Raw genomic sequence first — 18,550 nt, forward strand, 5'->3', positions numbered from 1 at the left:
ACTAGCAGGACAAAGGAAACATTTTACTTTACAATCACCATTACTTGGACTGACAATGGCTGCTCTTTGGAGGTGTGGCAAGGTCACGGTCATAAGAATGAGAGAGTTTGGCCGAGAAATTTCGCTGGATGTCTCAGGCCAAACGTTATGTAAACATAAATCCATTTGATCAGGATAATAAGACAGTACTTTTCATTGCATAGTACAGAATAGTTCTGTTAAATGTCACTAACTGACGAAGAGTTTTTGAGAAGTTAAGTGTGCTTAAGGTAAGTAGATCTAGTCCACATCAAACTAAAGGGTCAGGTCAAGATAAGAACTTAAATTAGGCCTTGAACTGTTGAATGGAGTTTGCATTAGGAGTAAGTAAAGATTTAGAGTTTTAAATGAAGTTTACATAAGATGCATAATTCATGATAATGTTCCATTTTATAGCATAGGTTTGTATATCAACATACCATAAAACAAATAGTAAAAGACGATCAACTTATCAGCCACTTGCTATTTTGATTCGTTAAATAGTTCAAGTTTAAAGGACAATTTACGGCAAAATTGAATACAGATCTATTTTGAGATACTGGTACCCCTAATTAATTAAATGTATCTACAATGCTCCTGTCACCTCTTTCTCCAGTATTCAGTGAGTGAGTTATTATGGCTTTGTGCCACTTTTAGCAATATTTCAGCAATATCACAGCAGTGGACACCAGAAATGGGCTTCACACATTGTATCCATGTGGAGAATTGAACCCAGGTCTTCGGCATGACGAGCGATTGCTTAAACCACTAGGCTACCCACTGCCCCTACTGTATTCAGAGGAACATACTGTATATTTTATGTCATGTCTGTGCAGATACTTTTCTATGATTGCTACATGAGGTAGCTTTATTGTTTGAGAACCAAATTATGAAAATCTGAAGAAAGATTGACTAAACATCAATACAGGAATCACAATTTGTGGTAACAGGTAGCAGAAAATGACAGATGGAAAGCTGGTTTGCTATATGCACTACGCTGCTACACAGAGCTACTGATTGTTCCATAGTGTTTTCCTAATTCATGCCCAATTTGGAATATTACACTCTAACAACCCTGCCACAATGTACATGAATCGTAAACCCACGAAAACTGCAATACTTAAAACACTTGCCTTCAAATATATGTTCTTATATTTTTGATCATGCAAGCTAGGTCTCATTGAGAGGGTACAGATTTATGGTTATACCAGGTATAATATTTGGTAGTAGATTTCTTCCATTTACTAATTTGACCAAAAGATCTGGTGACTTGTCGCTTCATTTCTAATGACTTCTATTATCGCTGCCTAAGCTCATAGTTACCCTGATCACTAGTTAATCCTCATTCCAAATAATATTGTCAACATGTTTTTATGTTTATTTACTTTTGTTGCAGAAAGAAGGAGAAGACAAATATTCTCTGAAAATGAATTATGCAAGATTCTTGAATGCCACCAGCCTGGCAAGAAAGCCATCTCCAATTAGAGTTCTTAGTAAGCAATAAATTATTATATATTAGTCATGCTAGTTATCATTTCATTTCCAACCATTGTATTTCTGGATTTAAAGATCATTTGAAGTAAATTGTGGTAGATAAGATTAATAAGTCTAGAGAATCAAATGCCTCATGATATCAAAGTTTCAAGGCTTTTTTTCAAGATTCTCATTAATGACACTTCTTAGTAGATGTCTGATTGTAATAAAAACATCATTTGAACAATTGTTTATTGTGGTCACATAAACTCTTTTTTACCTGAAGCATGCAGAGAGATCAGTTAATACTTCAATTCATCCCCAAAATAATGTATTCTGTGGCCTACCTGTCAAATTGTTTTCAGAATCTTGCCTGTGTTTTATATGTGCGCTTGTCCAGAGACCTAAAAAATAATTCACATGTGGGTCTTTCTTTAAGAAATTTAAATCTACATCAGCATAGACTGTTTTCACCTGGATTTTAACCCCCCAAAATTTATCTTTTCTTAGTATGACCCTCTAAATACTCTTGGATTTGCTTGACATATGAATTCAGAACATGTCTTACACATGGGCCTTCAGTGATTAATTATGTTATAACTAAGAATCAACCATAGACAAACATCAGAATTCTAGTTTTGTTTGTCAGTTTTGTGAGTTTTGAATCCCAAACACCTTCACGTCTATCTTTCAGCCAGCATTGTGCTTCAGTCTCCCCCCTCCCTCATCTCCATGGCCGGTGGTATGCCCAATGCTGAACTGTTTCCTATAAAGGAGGCTTCAATAACTCTCAGGTAATACAAACTGTCTGCTTGAATAATGCACTCAAGTGGATCACACTTGAAAAGTTAGGTTCCAAATGGATCCTTAGTTTGGTTAGGACGGACACTACAACTGGGACGGGTAACTCGGGTACTCGGGCCGGGTGGGTCCTGAGTAGGACCCGGGTACCCACAGGACTACCCGGACTCGTGATTAGTCACGTGATATATATTGTTTAATGACAAAAATTATTTAAAACTCTATGGTTACACTATAAGTCACTAATATTCCCATTTCTTTCTGACAGTGCAACCATTCCTTCTTAATTCTAATTTTTGAATAAAGATGAAACTTCATGCATTAAACTTCAGTGTATGCATGAGCGGATCGTTTTACAAGTGTATCTAAATACATTTTGCCAGGGCTATGGTCAAACTTTTCCAAATCGGACAGTTTGTACCTATTTCTAAATATCGTCAACGGGTATCCGGGTAGGGTCGGGTAATAGGGTGATGGGTACCCGGGTAGTAAATTTGGCCCCGTCCCAGCCCTAACGGACACATGGTATGTGGTCCGGTCCCTCACTCCATACATTACCGGTTAATATGTACAGTTTCACCCCAATCTTTATGATAGTGAAAAGTACTGAATAGATACATGTATATTCATTAAGAGAATCAGATTGATTGTGAGTGATGAAATTATTTTATATACAATGGCGAAGATGAGTCGTATTGCACTGTAGGGATTCAGGGTTACATTAGGTCACCAGTGATAAAATGGATCCGGTAGTCAGCCTCAGTGACTTGGTTTATTACGTATCATGGTACCACAACGGCGTGGGTCTTTGTTCACAATATTGATCACTGGATGTGTGGTCCAGAATCAATTATTTACAGGCTGGCATCATATAGCTGGAATACAGCCGAGTGACGCGATAAACAGCAAACAAACGAAACAAATATTATGAAGAACACGTTACCAAACAATATCCACAATAATTTATAATGATTATAATTGTTATTTTTGACAATATCCCCATCACCATTATCATGATCATCATTTTTTTCATTCTTTTTATTACATCTGCATTTTTCAGTGATGGGTCAAAAATCAACTTAAACGATGCCCTGCTGAAGAAAGGCTTACAGTACTCAGCCACACCAGGGTAATTTCTACAAGTCATTAGCAATATATTGTAAGCCAATTCTATTCTAATATTTGGACACATTTATTTCGGAGAGATCTGCAGTTGGGGTCAAAGTAACCACCTATACTCTACATAGCAACAATAAAGGTTGTCCCTGTCACCTACTTGACCCATGAAGATCTGGGATAGAGTAGGTCTTCAGTAGCCCATGCTTGCCATAAAAAGCGACTATGCTTGTCATAAAAGGCGACTAACGGGATCGGGTGGTCAGACTCGCTGACTTGGTTGATGCATGTCATCATATCCCAATTACGTGGATTGATGCAGATGATGTCAATCACTGGATTGCCTGGTCTGATTTGATTATTTACAGACAATTCTATGTTGTGACTTAGTTCAACCTGATGTTGTAGCCTACCTGAGATGCTGAAATGGCTGAAGGGCATACAGCAGAAGGTTCACAACCCCCCGACACTGGGCATCACTGACGACAACAAACAGCTGGACTTCCTCGTCACGAGCGGGAGCCAGGATGGACTGTGTAAGGTGAGCTATGCTACTCCATGGGACAAGCGTGTTGCAGCTGGGGTGATGTTTTGTCAGGGATTTATCTAAGATTCCAAACTAAGTGCACTTGGCAAACAAATTGGACAAAATCGTGAGACTTGGGGCCGAATATCGGCCTCTGAGCAAGTATATATAAATCCCTTCTTGTCCTGGCCTAGTTCCACAAAACCCGAAATTAGCTGCCACAAAACTTACATTGTTGCAATGCGTTTTTCTTGAAAAGATATTCAGGCTCATAGTTTTAATTAAGCATATATCTGGTAGCTGATAAAATATTTAAACTCCAGACAAAGTTCCAGATGCCCCCCGACCCAGAATATCAAATGGTCGGTCCATAATGCCAAGTGCCAGACAGAGTAATGAGTACCATCTTGTAGTACAAGTTAACATCTTTTGGTATTACATGGCCAGGGGATTGAACCACCAACCTTCTGCTCTCCAGGCAGATGCACTGTCTACTAGACCAGGTGGTTTATTCCTCCTATGTAACTGCAGCATGTGCTCAGTAGTATGTATGTTGATGTATTCACCCTCATATTCTGGTGGTGTAGGTGTTTGAGGCATTTGTGAGTCCGGGAGACAATTTGCTGATGGAGAAACCTGCATACCCTGGCACCCTGGCTATAGTAAGTACAACAAAATCTACATACCAGAATTTGTCTGCTGGTTTCTGTGTGGTGTTTTTTTTTAGCAATATTCCAGCAATATAACAGTAGGGGACACCACTAATGGGTTTCACACATTGTACCAATGTGGGGAATCGAACCTGCTGGGCCTTCAGCATGACTAGCACACACTTTAACCACAAGGCCCTGCAGGCTGTGTGTGTGTTGAGAGGGTTGGGCTGTCAAGTGCAGTTTAGACATCACTCTACTCAACTCTTATGACTCTGATAAAAGGGCATTCTAATATCGGAAACAACAGTGTTTTTTCTCCTGGATGCGAAGATTGTATCATACGGGTCAGTGTTCGTGAATCATGGAAACATAAAAAAAAAAAAGGCTGTGTTGTCTCATCATTTTAGGCCAAACCCAAAAGACCAGAAACATTATACTTTTGTGTTTGACCATGGAATCACTTACCAACATAAGTACATGTTCAGGGTTAGACACAGCCACTACCCTGCTCGTCCGAAACTAGTATAAATATGGTCAGACTAACCTTTTTGTTCAGCATATATGGATTTTAGCTTCTTTTTATTCAGATACTAGCATCCTTCTCCTGTCTTCATTGAAAACCTACTCCCTCACCCTTCTCATGTTCAGGTTCGACCACTGAGAGCAAACATCTTAGGTGTCGAGTCAGACAAAGATGGCATTATTCCGGAGAGTCTTCGAAACTGTCTGTCTAAATGGTCTCCATCGGATGCCCAGGACCCAGCCAGTGACATCCCGAAAGTATTATACTGTATTCCCAACGGAGGCAACCCAACAGGTAGTGGGCTGACGCTGGACAGGAAGCGGGAGATCTACAGCATCGCCCAGGAATATGATCTCGTCATCATGGAGGATGATCCATACTTTTATCTTCAGTTTGCCAAGGTATGTTTGCTGTAAGAGATTGTACCTGTACAGAATAAAGGCTGAGTGAGTGAGTTTGCTTTTACGCCACTGTTAGCAATATTCCAAAAAAAGCCATAATGGTCCAAGCAGATTCCTTTGAGCACATTGCATCATCAGCGAGTAACATCAGCAGTTTGTTTGCCTCAGACTATGGATAACTTGACATATGTCTGACTGTCTCCATGACCCTCATAACTTTCACTGTACTAACAGACGGAAGACCTGTATGGTACTGGGGCTACTCCCCTTCTATCACATGCTTGCAAGCTCGTTCCTGATGTGTGACACCCTCATAACTTTCACTGTACTAACAGACGGAAGACCTGTATGGTACTGGGGCTACTCCCCTTCTATCACATGCTTGCAAGCTCGTTCCTGATGTGTGACACCCTCATAACTTTCACTGTACTAACAGACGGAAGACTTGTATGGTACTGGAGCTACTCCCCTTCTATCACATGCTTGCAAGCTCGTTCCTGATGTGTGACACCCTCATAACTTTCACTGTACTAACAGCCGGAAGGCCTGTATGGTACTGGGGCTACTCCCCTTCTATCACATGCTTGCAAGCTCGTTCCTGATGTGTGACACCCTCATAACTTTCACTGTACTAACAGACGGAAGACCTGTATGGTACTGGGGCTACTCCCCTTCTATCACATGCTTGCAAGCTCGTTCCTGATGTGTGACACCCTCATAACTTTCACTGTACTAACAGACGGAAGGCCTGTATGGTACTGGGGCTACTCCCCTTCTATCACATGCTTGCAAGCTCGTTCCTGATGTGTGACACCCTCATAACTTTCACTGTACTAACAGACGGAAGGCCTGTATGGTACTGGGGCTACTCCCCTTCTATCACATGCTTGCAAGCTCGTTCCTGATGTGTGACACCCTCATAACTTTCACTGTACTAACAGACGGAAGGCCTGTATGGTACTGGGGCTACTCCCCTTCTATCACATGCTTGCAAGCTCGTTCCTGATGTGTGACACCCTCATAACTTTCACTGTACTAACAGATGGAAGGCCTGTATGGTACTGGGGCTACTCCCCTTCTATCACATGCTTGCAAGCTCGTTCCTGATGTGTGACACCCTCATAACTTTCACTGTACTAACAGACGGAAGACCTGTATGGTACTGGGGCTACTCCCCTTCTATCACATGCTTGCAAGCTCGTTCCTGATGTGTGACACCCTTATAACTTTCACTGTACTAACAGACGGAAGGCCTGTATGGTACTGGGGCTACTCCCCTTCTATCACATGCTTGCAAGCTCGTTCCTGATGTGTGACACCCTCATAACTTTCACTGTACTAACAGATGGAAGGCCTGTATGGTACTGGGGCTACTCCCCTTCTATCACATGCTTGCAAGCTCGTTCCTGATGTGTGACACCCTCATAACTTTCACTGTACTAACAGACGGAAGGCCTGTATGATACTGGGGCTACTCCCCTTCTATCACATGCTTGCAAGCTCGTTCCTGATGTGTGACACCCTCATAACTTTCACTGTACTAACAGATGGAAGGCCTGTATGGTACAGGGGCTACTCCCCTTCTATCACATGCTTGCAAGCTCGTTCCCGGTGTGTGACACCCTCATAACTTTCACTGTACTAACAGACGGAAGACCTGTATGGTACTGGGGCTACTCCCCTTCTATCACATGCTTGCAAGCTCGTTCCTGATGTGTGACACCCTCATAACTTTCACTGTACTAACAGATGGAAGGCCTGTATGGTACTGGGGCTACTCCCCTTCTATCACATGCTTGCAAGCTCGTTTCTGATGTGTGACACCCTCATAACTTTCACTGTACTAACAGACGGAAGGCCTGTATGGTACTGGGGCTACTCCCCTTCTATCACATGCTTGCAAGCTCGTTCCCGGTGTGTGACACCCTCATAACTTTCACTGTACTAACAGACGGAAGACCTGTATGGTACTGGGGCTACTCCCCTTCTATCACATGCTTGCAAGCTCGTTCCTGATGTGTGACACCCTCATAACTTTCACTGTACTAACAGCCGGAAGGCCTGTATGGTACTGGGGCTACTCCCCTTCTATCACATGCTTGCAAGCTCGTTCCCGGTGTGTGACACCCTACATTCACAGAACCGTCGCTGCCATCAGGGTGCAAGTGGCCAGTACAGGGATCTAAATATACTTATAATGTAATCACATTTATATTTTTGAGTTTGTCTTTTGGGAATGCCATTGTGAATTTTTAAAAGGTTTGCATCTGACTTAATATTTCCCAGATGAATTTGCGTTTTGTTTATTGAGATTGGTTGAAGATTGCAGAATACAGGAAAAGCACCTAACTTCGCCCTTATATTCTTACTGCAGCAACATGATAGATGAAATGAGATAGAAATTCAATTTGGGGAGCTGTGACTGGTGGCAGCGATAGTATAAGAGAGCTTGACATGCTGGCTGCCATGTTAACTATTACCAGTCGACATTAACCTGTCACACCATCACAACATAACACAGTGCTTACAACCAGGTTTAGATACCGTATCCTGAAAAACACATCTTCCTGAGACAAGGGAGTTAACTGACTATGAAAGTCAAGTTTCAACCTTTGCGGAACTAGGCTGGAAATATGGAGTTATATTTTGGCTGGACTAACGAGTCTATGCTTAGTCCAATCAAAATCGTGTAACCAACTCAACATTTGGTTCGTAAACTGCCGTGCAGATTTCGGTCGATTGCAGGATTTGCAAAGCATGTGTACTTAGCGTCAATAGATATTTTCCAAATCTTTTCAGGTTTTTAATCAAGGTGCTCACGTGCTTTGACGCACTTCGCATCACAATATAGATCTTGATTATCAGTCAGATCGTCTTCACTTGGCACCACCATTTTGTTTGAAGGAAATGCAAATGATTTGAAAGGTGGAAACTGATTGGTCAATAAGAGGGACATAGAAGGGACATAAAAGGGACATAACTTGTAATAGCCACTGGTCGCGCTACGATCAGACCCAGAAATTCCAGTCTAGTTCGGCAAGGGTGGAAACTGGACTTTTACAGTCAGCTAAATCCCTTGTCTCAGGAAGCTGGATAAGCATGACAATGTTATGAATAAGATCATGAACATAGCAAGCATCTTGCTTATTTGATCTGAACTATCTGTCTTCCTTCTAGCCTTACATCCCAAGTTTCCTGTCCATGGATGTTGATGGTCGGGTAATGAGATTTGACTCCCTCTCCAAACTTCTGTCTTCAGGGTGAGTCATTATAACTTGATGTAATGAAATAAGCCATATAATTTTTAGCTAAATTCTTTCTTTACCTGAAATAACTCAATAACTGAAATGATGCTGAAACAATGGTTATTACAAAGGGAATACATGTAATGAGAGTTTCTAGCTCATACTTTATACTTGCAGTGTCCGGGTGGGCTTCTTGAGTGGGCCTAAGATGCTCGTCAACAGAATAGCTCTACACATGCAGGTGTCAGTGGTCCATGTTAGTGGCATGTCACAGGTGTGTCATTCAAATGTCTCCACTTATTAGAATGAATATGTAGTACATTTTGATTCAATGTCTGCTTCTGAACAAAGACCATTGTAAGCCTATGTTAAAGTATTGGATTTAAGATCACCTTAGCACTAAGATCACTTTGTGCAAGTGGGCCCTGGTCAGTTTCGTGGACAGATGAATATGCAATGGTAGACATCTGCACAAAAAATAGGCATCCAACAGTTGCACATGTGTGTCATTCTGATGTCTCATCTCATAAAAATGAATATCAAATGGACGACATTTGCACAGAAAAATATACAGAATTCCATCGGTGTCCAACAGTTGCACTTGGGGAGATCTCCCTTGCACTATCAAACCCTATGTGTTTGAAATGTGTCAAATAGTGCTTATTACATGTATAAGGCTTAAAAAAAAAAATAGGTTTGGTTCTGCCGCATCTTTTGATTTATTTCAATTTTTTAAAAACAACACACGATATAGCCTGCAGTTTATACACAATTTTGCGTAAATTAATGCAAACAAAATTGAATGAAATCTTGGATAAAAGTAATATAAAGGATTACAGACATAGGTCCTGATACAGGATGAACACTCTTATAATGTGAATAGTGTGATAACAGGACTAACTTGCGTACTTCTGTACAGATTTGTTGACATACTTTTTCCGGTGTTGTGTGCTCACGATACTGTCTTCGCATTGTGAAATAAATTCAAAGCTCATTGTATGCATGAATTATGCACACACTGGTAGCCAAACGGTAGTCCATTACTGCATTCCAGTCTTTTACTCATCAAGGAATACATTTATGTTTGGCGGCCCTTTCCCAGGTTGTACACAAAACAAAAAAAAACATCACCAGCCCACACAATATTTTCAAAAGCCATTGCCTGAGAACCAATTGTTTTATATTTTTAAGCCTAAAGTAAGTTTTTTTCTTCAGGCTCTCCTGGTACCGATTTTGGAAACTATGGGCTATGATGGTTTCTTGAAGCATGCCCAAGATGTGGCCGACTTTTATGAGAAGAAGAGGGACATGTGTCTCACTGCTGCTGAAAAACATCTCAAAGGTAGACAGGTTACACACACTCCCCAATTTATTTCTTATATGAAATATCTTCATTATCTCCAGCCTCTTTAAAGATGATGATAAAATGTACAAGCTTTTTAATAATGCATGTCAACTAACATTGTATTGAGGAGCTACATTCAATGTGCGCTCAGTTGTGTTTGTTGGAATTCCTGGCAGAGATACATAAGGGGCATTCCTCCCTCATCGATTGTGTTTTCACAAAAAAAGTCCTACTTCCCTCCACATTTTTAGGGATTTAGTCTAATAACTACAAACACAATGAACATATTTATATTGTTAAATGTGATATCCCTGCCTGCAGGTCTAGCCGAGTGGTCTGTTCCGTCCGGTGGGATGTTTCTGTGGCTCAAGTTGCCAGGTATCCGTGACACGTTCAAGATGATCACAGAGAAGGCGAGGGAGAAGGAAGTTCTCTTTGTGCCTGGGAACGCCTTCATGCCGGACGACACGGCACCTTGTCAGTATGTACGTGCGTCATACTCATTGGTGTCCCCAGATGATATGGACAAGGTAGGACTGGGCCGTTCAGTTAGCTTATTCAAATATCTGTGAGCTTGATCTCCATTTTGCTCTAAGAATAGTATCTGTTGAACAACATTTTTTTTTTGCTTTTTAGTAGGGGTCTAAATTATTTTTTGACTTAGGTTGTACCTTTAAAAAAAGAAGCCCTTTAAAGTATGTCTCTAAAAGTGATGTCACAATTTGAGATATATACTATTTTGGCATCACATTCAGGTGAAATGGTACTGAAATTTTGTTTTAACATTCAGTCAAACACCATTTTGTCAAACTTATATGTGTCGAACTTATGGTTGTCTCAAAGTATAAACTTTGTCCCTGCATATTCCATCTTTATTCATCAGTTTTCGGTTGTATCAAACCTTGGCTAACTTAAATGTATCTACATAGGTCCATTCAAGTTCGCGACACAACGGTGTTTGACTGTATATAACCTTTAATAATTTATAGATTAACTCAAACTTGTCAAGGGAGGATTTGTGTCATGTGACTTGATAAAAGACTGTCAGGGTTTGACACCATTTGTGAAAGGTATTAATGCTTAAGACAGGAATTAAATGATTGTTAGTTTTTCATTATGTATGTCTAAAGTGATGTGTATCGCTTGAATTCATGTATAATATACTTCCCCCACTTTAATTCCAGGCTTTCGAGAGACTCGCAGCCTTGATTCGTGAAGAGCAGTCCTAACTCACCATCATCTCACAGAGTCGTGGAAAAGTCCAGTATTATTATTCAGAGCTTGTCATTTGGTTCTTGACATATACTGGTTTACATGGTTACAATGTAACTGGTATCAATCACCGACATCAGAAACATGAAAGAAAATTGCCTATTTTTCCACAACAAACTTGATCAGTATGGTGTTGAAAATTGTGAACATTCATTTTAATCATAAAATGGATTTTGTTGTTGAATTTTTTGAAGATATATGGTACTCAGTTCTTTAATTTGGTGTTTGATTTCTGTAATACTTTTGTAACATCAAGCAGTTATCAAGCAAAATGGCAGTTAATAGTGCTCTCTACTTTATTCGTCCTCTTCAGAGTTAATATTTTACCAGACTGTTTTATGGACTGGCAAAATTATATCTCTTAATTCACTTTCCTTTTTCAAAATATTGTTTTCAGTACCAGTGTCAAAACAATTATATTATTGTGATTTTAGTTTGGATTACAATTTACACAATGCAAACATAACAGAACAGGGTACACAACTGTCCAATCTATAAGACTGTTAGAAAGATGATTTTCTAGCTCTTTTCATATGCTGAGATTTTCTAAGGTGTCACTTGCTGGAAAAGAGCTTGCACATATAATGGGAAAGGGAGACCACTCTGCTACATGGATTGGGCAAGGGGGAACAACTCTGCTGCATTGATATGGCAAGGCGGAATGACTGCTACATGGATTGGGCAAGGGGGAGCGACTACTACATGGATTGGGAAGGGGGGAACGACTCTGCTACATGGATTGGGCAAGGGGGAACGACTCTGCTACATGGATTGGGCAAGAGGGAACGACTCTGCTGTATGGATTGGGCAAGGGTGACCACTCTGCTACATGGATTGGGCAAGGGTGACCACTCTGCTACATGGATTGGGCAAGGGGGAACGACTCTGTTACATGGATTGAGAAAGGGGGCTTCTCTCCTACATATATTGGGAGGGAAAGGGGCATGTATACTGTTGCCCAGGAGGTCTAGCAGAGATAAAGGGCATTGGTTAGAAGGAGGCTGCTCCGAAACATTGGAGGTGAATTTGTTTGTTTTGGTTTTCAAGGTTTACAAAGTTCCTGACAACATCAGTGAACTTACATTTTTGTGATCACACACTGTAGTGTGTAGCTATTTTTTCATATACATACTGTTTACTCAGATTGTGATAAGCTGTGCTTTGTATACTTCATTTGTTAATGTGACTCAAATATTCAGATATGCAATAAATGAGTACAATTACATGTTTTTATTCCTGATTTGAAGATAAATAAAGGATGAGTGAGTGAGTGAGTTTGGTTTTACGCAGCTTTTAGCAATATTCCAGCAATATCATGGCGGGGGACACCAGAAATGGGCTTCACACATTGTACCCATGTCGGCAATTGAACCTGGGTCCTCGGCGTGTGGTTGATGTTTTTGTTTTAAGTCTTCCACTGCCTTGGCAACATCAATTGTGTGCTGTGACTGTTTCAAACACACAACTTAATTCACAGAAAATGTCTGGCCATAAATGCATCAGATTTGTTACAATTACTGGTTTAAGCTCTAACTTTAATTTATGCAGAGAAAAAAAAGAACACTTTAGTACCTGATGAACAGATGTTCTCGATAATGGTATGACATACACCATTTACACTTGATTGTCAAAAGTATTACCACAACAGCGTTCCTGACTTTCACTTAACTCGTTTGATAGTTCTGAAAAGATAATGATATCTGCTTGATTTTCACACAATCAAAACTTCATTGTAAATATGCAGCTTAAAAATTTACCTTTGATGTTCAAATATTGTATGAGTGCTTCAAATAATATTAAACAGATTTCCATAATGAATAGAATACATTACTGAAGCTGTACTGAGTATACGTTATATTTTTATTAATGCAAGTTAGATGTATAGATACAGAGTGTTTATACACAAGTGACGACAGATGTATGTGCACACAGCAGGTCATGATGACTTCTTGGAGTCTTCTTCATCCTCCAACGTGGGCGGATGCTCCAGAACGGAGTCGATCAACCCAAACTCCTTCGCTTCATACGGGTCCATGAACCGGTCCCTCTCCATACTGTCCTCTGAAAACACATTAGCTTACATTGAGGTGAGGGGAAGTCATGTGTTGGGGTGAGTGAGTGAGTTTAACATAAACCCGTCCCTCTCCATACTGTCCTCTGAAAACACAGTAGCTTACATTGAGGTGAGGGGCAGTCAGGTGTTGGGGTGAGTGAGTGAGTTTAACATAAACCCGTCCCCCTCCATACTGTCCTCTGAAAACACAGTAGCTTACATTGAGGTGAGGGGAAGTCAGGTGTTGGGGTGAGTGAGTGAGTTTAACATAAACCCGTCCCTCTCCATACTGTCCTCTGAAAACACAGTAGCTTACATTGAGGTGAGGGGAAGTCAGGTGTTGGGGTGAGTGAGTGAGTTTAACATAAACCCGTCCCCCTCCATACTGTCCTCTGAAAACACAGTAGCTTACATTGAGGTGAGGGGAAGTCAGGTGTTGGGGTGAGTGAGTGAGTTTAACATAAACCCGTCCCTCTCCATACTGTCCTCTGAAAACACAGTAGCTTACATTGAGGTGAGGGGAAGTCAGGTGTTGGGGTGAGTGAGTGAGTTTAACATAAACCCGTCCCTCTCCACACTCTCCTCTGAAAACACAGTAGCTTACATTGAGGTGAGGGGAAGTCAGGTGTTGGGGTGAGTGAGTGAGTTTAACATTAACCCGTCCCCCTCCACACTCTCCTCTGAAAACACAGTAGCTTACATTGAGGTAGCTTACAGGAGGAGGTGAGGTGAAATGGGGTTTAATGTTGCGTCCAAGACAATTGCACTTATTTTGTGACCTGCATGCACGCATGTGTGTGTGGCTGTTTGTACTAGTCCAGACTGATGCCGATTTATAGTGCTAGCCCACTGGGATGACACAGAACAGTACCATCTTAAAACGTCTTTTGGTATACTCAGCCAGAGATCGAACCCCGGACCGTCCGCTCTCTGGTGGACAATCTACCCCTAGACCACGGAGGCAGTCCATGTACCTGGTCGAACTGAAACCAACCCCTTGACATCACACCTACTTTGGATATGTATTCAAATAACACTAACTAGTGATGTAAAACATGCATGACCAGATGTTACTATTTCTTCATGAATACTGACTGCAAGAAATATGGGGGAGGGCATAAAGACTGACGTGACATCGCCAATGTGCCCAATGTGATTAGACCTGCAGTATATATTCACACACCACGTCAAGCTCTGCCTATATTTAAGAGTTCTCACGCAAGTATTGACATGTATGTGCCTCTGTTTACCCAGTGTGAATGGGTACCAGTAGGACGAGATGGCAGTGTCGTTGTTAACCCTACACAACTCAACAGGCAGCTTGGGTTGTATACTCCCCAGGGAGCTGAGAATGATTGTTGAGTGCACACCGATCCAGTGACCGGGACAATTATCGCTCTTTAAGCATGCCCCTGTGTGGTGTAGAAATCTGTGCAATATTAATGGCCTATTATTATTATCATTACAATGTATTTGTAAGTATGTCACACTAACTCCAAACAAAAGCCTCACAAAAGTCTGACAAACTCAAGGCTACAGTCAGGTAAACTGGATACAAACATCTGACAAACACTAGACAAAAGGTACAAGCTTACAAGAGAAGAGGTCAATGTTGGTGTGGAAAGTGTCATGTTCTCACCAACGCACAACATCATACTGACCTATAACCTGGAGAGGCTGCTTCGTGTGTTTAACATAGAGTCTGTTGATCTGCTTCTTCAGTTTAAGAATTTCTTCTGCTTGGATCTGGATGTCTGTGGCCTGACCCTGGAATGGTTAAGCAAGTGAGTGTGGTTTAATGCCTTCACTTACCCGGTTGATCAATATGTTTTATTAGTTTGTCAGCTGGCCTAGACAATCCAGTGCCTCTCTTGTCACTGCATGTGTAAAATTCTACTTACCGGTAACGTAAGCAATTTAGTGTGTGAGTGAGTGAATATGATTTTATGCTGCTTTTAGCACTATTCCAGCAATATCACGGCAGGGACACCAGAAATGGGCTTCACACATTGTACCCATGTCAGGAATCGAACCCGGGTCTTTTGTGTGGCAAGAAAACTCTTTAACCACTCAGCTACCCGACCGCCCCAAGGCAATTTTACTTACCAGGTTTTGAAAGTCAGACAGGGCAATTACACATACCACTGCAACTACATCACATTTCAAGAGTTCACTCACCAACCAATGCCTCTACAGAGTTCATTCAATGCTGAGGGTGACGTACCGATGCCTGTCCTGATGGCTGGTGAACCATGATTCTGGAGTTGGGTAGCGAGTGCCTCATCCCTGATTCTCCTGCACACATCAGCAGTGACGCCATGCTGCATGCCTGACCCACACACCAGGTGGCGATAGGGGGCTGGATGTACTGCATGGTGTCGTAGATACCCAGCCCTGCTGTCACGGAGCCCCCTGTGGAACACACACTGCACTGTGACAAGAGCCTTACTACGGCTGCACCATACACTCTTGCATTCGATGATTTGGTCGTGATGAGATACATGATACATCAAATCTACACACCTGCACAAAGAGTTTTATTCCCTCCTTAAGGCGAAGGAAAGAGACCCAACCAAAACATATTAAGGACACAATTTAATGAAGAAATTACTTCAATATATTTTGCATTTATGCAGCTGTAAACATATAAATCTCGTATATATGAGCATTCTAATATAATCAGGTTTGGACCTGACAAACCAGTGACTGTAAACATGATCGTCGATTCATGACATTGGGGCTCAATGTTTGTTCTGTTTGGTGATTAACGCTTCACGTGTCAGTATTCTAAGCCAGAATCCCAACAGGGGCAAGCAGAATGGCATCAAGGAAGATCAAGACACATAGCCTCACCACATGATTCACCATAGTCGCCCCTTACACCCAGCAACAGTGTGTGGGGGATATTTTCAAAAACGGCTGCTGACCTGGGCTGTTGATGTACATGTGAACCGCCTTCTTGTTGCTCTCTGACTGTAGGAATAGCAGCTGGGCCACCACCAAACTGGACAAGTCATCAGTTATCTGTGCAGGGAAACATGGATGCACTGAACACATGATAGTTATCATATATAGCTCTGGATCCCGTCTCACAAAGCAATCTAGTGCCATGCTCATCATAACTTCCATTCTGTAACACCGACTTACGACAGTCAAAGCGCTAACATCGCTTTGTGGAACATGGCGCTGTACCAGGGTTCCCCCTCGACGCAAATATTTGAGAGTCACCTCGACTCAGCCTATGCATTTTTTGGAGTTTAAATATTTTTTGAGAGTCAAATGTTTAATTGTATGATAAATGAAATTTAAAGTGTTCACTGTTAGTTTTACACTTAAAGTTAAGTGTCTTTTAAATATTACATGTCTTTAGTTTATGTTAACAAGTGCTAATCAGTGTACTGTACTACAGAGAAATAAAGGATATACGAACGAAAAATAAAGTTTGTTGGTTTTATTTTTTTCACTATCTTTAATTATTTTGCAGATCATAAAACAATTTACAGTAACACTAATACAATTCTGAATCATGGATGGATATTTAAATACATTTCATCATGTTCATGCTAAATTATGATTTAATATCACCAACTCATTCAGTGAACAGTGAAGTTGGACTGAACTTGTGAAGCATTATCTCAGAAACACATTTGTGTCAAATAGTGTTCAGTAGTACTTAACTACTACATGTAGTACTAGTATCTTAGTCTACTTTCTCCTTTCTCTAGTTTGAAATAGTTTGACAGCTTTTCCAAAGTCAAATTGTGTCACTTGTGGCGGGCCTTGTAATCTTATGAACATAAGTCTATTAACAGCTGTTTGGAATAATCTCTGGGCCTTGTTCCACAGAGTGATCGTAACACTATGAATTTCATTAAGTTCATCTTAGAACTAAGATCACTTCACCATTGTTCACTTTTTGGAATGTGACCCAGATATCTAAAATTCTCTGACTTGAAGTTGAATACAAATTGTTCTGTTTTCCATGTTTTTCATAGCAGGTTAGATGGCTATTATTTGGAACAAAGGTTTTGTTTGTTTGTTTGTTGTTTAACGCTGCACTCAGCAAATATTCCAGCTAAATGACGGCAGTCTGTAAATAATCGAGTCTGGACCTGACAATCCAGTGATTGACATCATGAGCCTCGATGTACGCAATTGGGATATCAAATCAACCAAGTCAGCGAGTCTGACCACCCGATCCCGTTAGTCGCCTCCTACGACAAACATGGGTTGCTGAAGACCTACTCTACCCTGGATCTTCAAGGGTCTGGAAAAAAAGTTAAATGAGAAAAAACAATGTTTACTTACTGGACCCATGACGCAGATGATTCTTTCCTTGAGGAGTCTGGAGTAGATGTCGTATGCCCTCTCGCCTCGCCCTGTTTGTTCTATAACAATCGGCACCATGGGAATGTGTCTCACACATGATGTCTGGAGGCCCCGAACAGCCGCTGGACTGCTGCATACTCGCAACAGTGCCTGAATTCATTAAAATCAAAACAGAGTTCGAAAGTGAGAATAACAAGGGTCATCAAGAGATGACACATACCCCCAGTCTGGTGCAATTCGAAAATTTGTTCTGTGAAGAAAAAATTAATACTGTTCAGTATTTTCCAAAAGGCACCAAAGTGAGAGAGTCATGTCGGAGTCACACATTGTATCCATGTGGGGAATCGAACCCACTTCTACGCCGTGACGAGCGAACGCTTTAACTACTAGGCTTCCAATTAACCATTAAAGAAATCGCATCTAGGCCAATATCATCACATAGTCGCGACTGAAAATACATGTATCACAAATTTCGCATTACGTAACACCTTCAGGTGTGCCCGTGTTCTTCTCTAATTGCTGAATCGATCTTCTGCTAGTAAGGCAGTAAGTATACTGACACTGAGTGTTCACGACCAGCTGAGACTGACCTACCACTTGTAATTCACCTTCATGCACTTTCTTAAGTTTTGACGGAAATGAACAACTAGTAATTGAATAAATGACATGGATGTTTTAATGATGCAAGCCTGCTTACCTTCACACCATTCATCTCGATAAGTTTGCTCTAAGGGTCGACACTTGTGACAGAAATAAAGTCGCAAGTAACACGTGCATTCTACTTCCGCAATAAAC

The 18,550-nt window shown here is 41.0% G+C and overlaps 2 protein-coding genes across 3 annotated transcripts; one reads left to right on the forward strand and one right to left on the reverse strand.

Moving 5' to 3' along the window:
* The first annotated feature begins 82 nt into the window (after positions 1-82).
* On the forward strand, positions 83-12,596 carry LOC139478820 (kynurenine/alpha-aminoadipate aminotransferase, mitochondrial-like). The gene is made up of 12 exons (XM_071261479.1): positions 83-269; positions 1,415-1,511; positions 2,186-2,285; positions 3,353-3,421; positions 3,817-3,949; positions 4,522-4,596; positions 5,236-5,511; positions 8,689-8,771; positions 8,934-9,030; positions 9,972-10,098; positions 10,423-10,631; positions 11,286-12,596. The coding sequence occupies exons 2-12, from the start codon at positions 1,445-1,447 to the stop codon at positions 11,328-11,330; spliced, it is 1,281 nt and encodes a 426-aa protein (XP_071117580.1). The 5' UTR covers positions 83-269; positions 1,415-1,444; the 3' UTR covers positions 11,331-12,596.
* A 629-nt stretch (positions 12,597-13,225) lies between these two features.
* On the reverse strand, positions 13,226-18,545 carry LOC139479819 (ATP-dependent Clp protease proteolytic subunit, mitochondrial-like). Of its 2 annotated transcripts, none has more exons than XM_071262704.1 (6): positions 18,453-18,545; positions 17,735-17,905; positions 16,354-16,450; positions 15,651-15,838; positions 15,088-15,193; positions 13,226-13,434 (listed from the first exon to the last, which is right to left on the reverse strand). In XM_071262704.1, exons 1-6 carry the CDS (start codon positions 18,465-18,467, stop codon positions 13,310-13,312), a joined length of 702 nt encoding a protein of 233 aa, XP_071118805.1. In that variant the 5' UTR covers positions 18,468-18,545; the 3' UTR covers positions 13,226-13,309. The 2 variants fall into 2 exon arrangements, with proteins under 2 accessions (XP_071118805.1, XP_071118806.1); XM_071262705.1 differs by lacking the exon at positions 13,226-13,434 and adding an exon at positions 13,460-13,914.
* Between the last annotated feature and the right edge of the window lie 5 nt (positions 18,546-18,550).

The sequence above is a fragment of the Haliotis cracherodii genome, unplaced genomic scaffold (genome assembly GCF_022045235.1).
Source record: "Haliotis cracherodii isolate W230 unplaced genomic scaffold, xgHalCrac1.p SCAF_4, whole genome shotgun sequence".
Classification (NCBI taxonomy): domain Eukaryota; kingdom Metazoa; phylum Mollusca; class Gastropoda; order Lepetellida; family Haliotidae; genus Haliotis; species Haliotis cracherodii.

Coding starts and splice junctions, on each gene's coding strand:
- LOC139478820 (XM_071261479.1), top strand. CDS start 1,445: ATGAATTATGCAAGATTCTTGAATGCCACCAGCCTGGCAAGAAAGCCA. Junction 1,512..2,185: donor ATCTCCAATTAGAGTTCTTA/GTAAGCAATAAA, acceptor TCTATCTTTCAG/CCAGCATTGTGCTTCAGTCT. Junction 10,099..10,422: donor TGCTGAAAAACATCTCAAAG/GTAGACAGGTTA, acceptor CCCTGCCTGCAG/GTCTAGCCGAGTGGTCTGTT.
- LOC139479819 (XM_071262704.1), bottom strand. Junction 15,839..16,353: donor CATGTACATCAACAGCCCAG/GTCAGCAGCCGT, acceptor TGTGTTCCACAG/GGGGCTCCGTGACAGCAGGG. Junction 15,194..15,650: donor AGCCATCAGGACAGGCATCG/GTACGTCACCCT, acceptor TAACCATTCCAG/GGTCAGGCCACAGACATCCA.